Source organism: Pteropus vampyrus, unplaced genomic scaffold, assembly GCF_000151845.1.
Source record: "Pteropus vampyrus isolate Shadow unplaced genomic scaffold, Pvam_2.0 Scaffold10, whole genome shotgun sequence".
NCBI classification, from domain to species: domain Eukaryota; kingdom Metazoa; phylum Chordata; class Mammalia; order Chiroptera; family Pteropodidae; genus Pteropus; species Pteropus vampyrus.
This window is the reverse complement of record NW_011888791.1, coordinates 12981981-12985735: the sequence shown is the minus strand read 5'-3', so window position 1 is coordinate 12985735 and position 3755 is coordinate 12981981. Positions and strand designations below refer to the sequence as shown.

The 3755-nt window shown below is 33.8% G+C and overlaps 1 protein-coding gene across 1 annotated transcript in view; it reads left to right on the top strand.

The window, feature by feature from the left end:
- The window catches only part of TTC6 (tetratricopeptide repeat domain 6), a 197734-nt gene that overhangs the window by 165994 nt on the left and 27985 nt on the right, over positions 1-3755 (top strand). Inside the window, exons 23-24 of the mRNA XM_023521640.1 lie at positions 2032-2166; positions 3412-3561. Of these exons, the coding sequence (XP_023377408.1) occupies positions 2032-2166; positions 3412-3561 (285 nt within the window). The remainder of the gene's footprint in view (positions 1-2031; positions 2167-3411; positions 3562-3755) is intronic.

The following is a 3755-nucleotide window of genomic DNA, read 5'->3' as shown; positions in this document are numbered from 1 at the left end:
GACCCCTTAAAACTCCACCTTGACTCAGTTATTGAAAACCTACATGTACTGAAGTGAAAGGATTAATTTCCATCCCTCAATTTCTCAGTCCTAAGTTTAAAAAAGCCAACCCTAGCTAAGGAATACTTACCAAAATCAGACAGAAAAACTCAAGACTGCATAGTTATGAATCAGAATTGTTCTACTACAACCAGGGTTGCATATAATTGCATCAGTTGGTTCTGTATCCAGTTTAAAATTGAGACAGGACAAAGTTTAGAAGAGCTGTAAGAAATAGATTCTTAACTACAAAAGTTGTCAATTTCAAAATCGTAAGGAAAAAAATAATGAAATTCAAGAATTCCTTCCTTTACATTTCAAAGAAATAGACTTTCTGTAAAAATATATACAATTCTTATAAATACATTTATAAGTCCCCAATATACATTTTTAATTCAGCCTGTCAAGATCTATTAAAAACCCTGTTGGAAGTTTGATTGAATTTTACTGAGTCACTAGATTATTTTAGGGAGAGTTGACACCTTTATAATAATGAATTCCTTTTAGGAATACTCTTATATTTACTTTAATCTCCCCTTATGTCCCTGTTCCTCTGCTAGAAAACTCGGGTCACCTTTGATTGTCCTCTTCTACCCAATCAATAGTGATGGCCCTTTAGTTCTACTTTCTAAATATCTCTCAAATCCATTTCCTTTCTTCCTTTTTCTATTTCTGTGGTCATTATTCTAGTCTAGAACATATTTTTATTTTGCTTGAATTATAGCAATAGTGTTGCACTCTTCCAAGCATTTATCTACACAGCAGCCACAGGACTATTTTCAGAATGTAGATATGCCTTACTTTCAAGTCCCCAGAGGAGACTTTTTAGAGCATTGAAAAAGCAAGGAGTGGTGGACACCAGCTAGAGGAAGAAGCAGGAGGAAGTGAAGATATGTTCGTTTAAATTTAAATGGGATGGAAGATTTTATGAACTCAAGGAGCCAGTGAAGGCACAGAGATCCAAAGGAGGAAGGAAATAACAGGTTGTCCTCAGATAGGGCAGAAGGAGATAGAATCAAGGACACAGCATGAGAAGTTAGCTCTGAAAAGGAGGAGAATGGAACCCATTTAAAGACAGGCGAGAAAAAGATAGAAATGGAGGAAGATATAAATACATAAAAAGTTAAAAGAGAGAAGTCGAGGTGATGATTTTTTCTATGGCAAAGTCATGTGCTGAGAGTGGGGATGGAAGGATGGATGTTGAGGTGGGCTGTAAACATACGGAGTAAATGCTAGTGTGGGGGTACGAAGGACACATCTCTAAGTTAAATCTCGTTTCTTTAGCATTGTAATATAATTAAGAAAATGGGCTAAAGAGTCACAAATATTTTTGTTTCTATATAGAAATATACATCAATTAGGTAATTATGAAAAGTCATTTCTATCTGGAAAATTGAATTTTTTTTCATTAATGAGTTTCAATTACTTTGATTAAATAGTTTAAATGAGTGACTTTTGATGTTTATTTTCTGGTATCAGTGGAACCCCATTAAGAGCACAGCAGGACAAAACATTGATTAAATCCACAACCAAAATAAAAGATATTATCACTGGAGATTTTTTATTATATAATAGCTGCCCAGTATTCCCTTTAGAAAAATTACTAGGAAACTGGTCATGAACTAGTCTATAAATTTAAGTCTGATTTACAACTATAAGAAAATGACCTTTAGAATTTAGAAAATGTAGTTCTAAAAGTTCATGTGTGTAAGCCTGCTTAAGTACCTCTAGTAGGATAGATACTTGGGTGGGACCTCCTGTGATCAGATGTCCTCCCTACGGCCAGCCTAGGTCCCCTTCTCAAGTTGCACTGACAAGATCTGTGTCTTTGCCAGGACTGTATGTCTTCATGTGAACCGAGAGTAGGGCTGTGCGCTCAGGACTCCTTTTAATGTTTAAAGCTGTTGTGTTAAGCAAATATTAGAAACATTCTCACTGCCTTCCCCCCCCCCCCCTCTCTCTCTCTCTCTCTCTTTTTTTTTATCATTATAGGAAGCTGTGAGAATGTTTAAAAAGGCGTTGGATATCTTTTCTCATTCCGATAAAGGACCTAATGCTGTAGCGGCTTCAGCTGATTGTCTGTATAACTTGGGTCTTTGTTACATGGATGAAGGCAACTTACAGATGGTATTTTCTGTATTTAGGAACGTAGGTTATCTGTTATTTTAGAAATTGCTTGCATTCGGTTCTGTTTCTGAAGGTTACCTACACAGTGAGTGACTAGACTAAAGCTTCTCATAAAGCTTGGCTTATTATAGACAGGATGTACTCTGTAATACCTACTTCATTGTTTTATTTCTTCAAAACACTTGATTTGATGCCTATTTGTCAATGATAGTCTAAAGACTAATGTGTGTTTCCCATCAAAACAATAAATCTAACTGTAAGAAATTATTACAGAAAATAATTTCATCATGTTAATACAATTTATTTATTAAATCGTAAGTACTTTAAACTGAGTGCTTCAGTGTAATGGAGATTAAATTGAAAATGATCAGGACACTGATTTCTCTTATTGACAACTGAACAATTCAAATTAAACCGAAACAGGTTATTAAGGTGGTTGGATTCATTGAAAACCATTGAAATTCATTGAAAAGTTGATTCAATATTCATATATTTATCCAGCATTTGGCTATTTTACACAAGTCTCCACTTCAAAATTGTCAGTAACATGATTAATATGTAAAATAATTGATATTTTCCAATAGCTAATTTTGGATATTCTACAACTCTATTTCTAAACACACACACACACACACACACACACACACACACACACATGCATGCACACACACCATTCTAGTCCTTATATTCATAGAGATAGACAGTGTCTGAAACGTGCATCTCTGTAACCTTGAAAAAGAGTTGCACTTGATTAGCTGTACCATTAAGAAATTCCAAAAAATATAAGATTAATTGCAAATCTTTTCCATGTTTTTAGCCCTCTTGGAAAACCCAAACCTAGCTTTGCTTTACAATGTTGGAAAAAATTTTAGAGTTCTGTTGTTGTGAAATTTCATACCTATATATCTGCTATAGTTCTTGGGCCGTCATGGAAAGCAAATGTACTGGCTATGATTTCTTCGAAGTGCACATTTCTATGAAGAATAATGATTAAAATTACACCTGCAAAAATATTGTAATGTAATGACGGGGGTTATGTAGATATTAATCTAAGAGTAAGGGGACCTGTAAATTATAATAATAACCTGACTCACTCCACAAGTTTCACTGAGAAAAACATATTTAAAATGACCAAAAAAAGAGTGAAAACTTTCAATAATAGTTACATACAGTAATTTGTTAACATTTTAAATGAATATATTCTACTCACTAAATGATTTCCTTCTTAATCACATACTCTTCTAGGCTTTTGATTGTTTTACGAAAGCTGTGAAAGCAAATCCTGATTTGGCAGAAGGTTTTTATCAACGTGGGCTTTGCAAAGTAAAACTCCGCAAGGATAGCTCAATCTTGGATTTTAATCGTGCAATTACTCTTGATCCAAAATATTATGAGGTATTTAAATGAACAATTTCAGTGATTTAGAGAGTGTGCTAGATTTGCTAAAACTATTAAATCCTTTATATATCGCTGTTATTAGTTAGCAACAACTGGTTACTTATATCTACTTTTCAGCTAATTATATTTTGACAATGTGTATATCTGTATTTCCCCTTGAACTAAAAGTATTATTTCCAACAGGGATATTA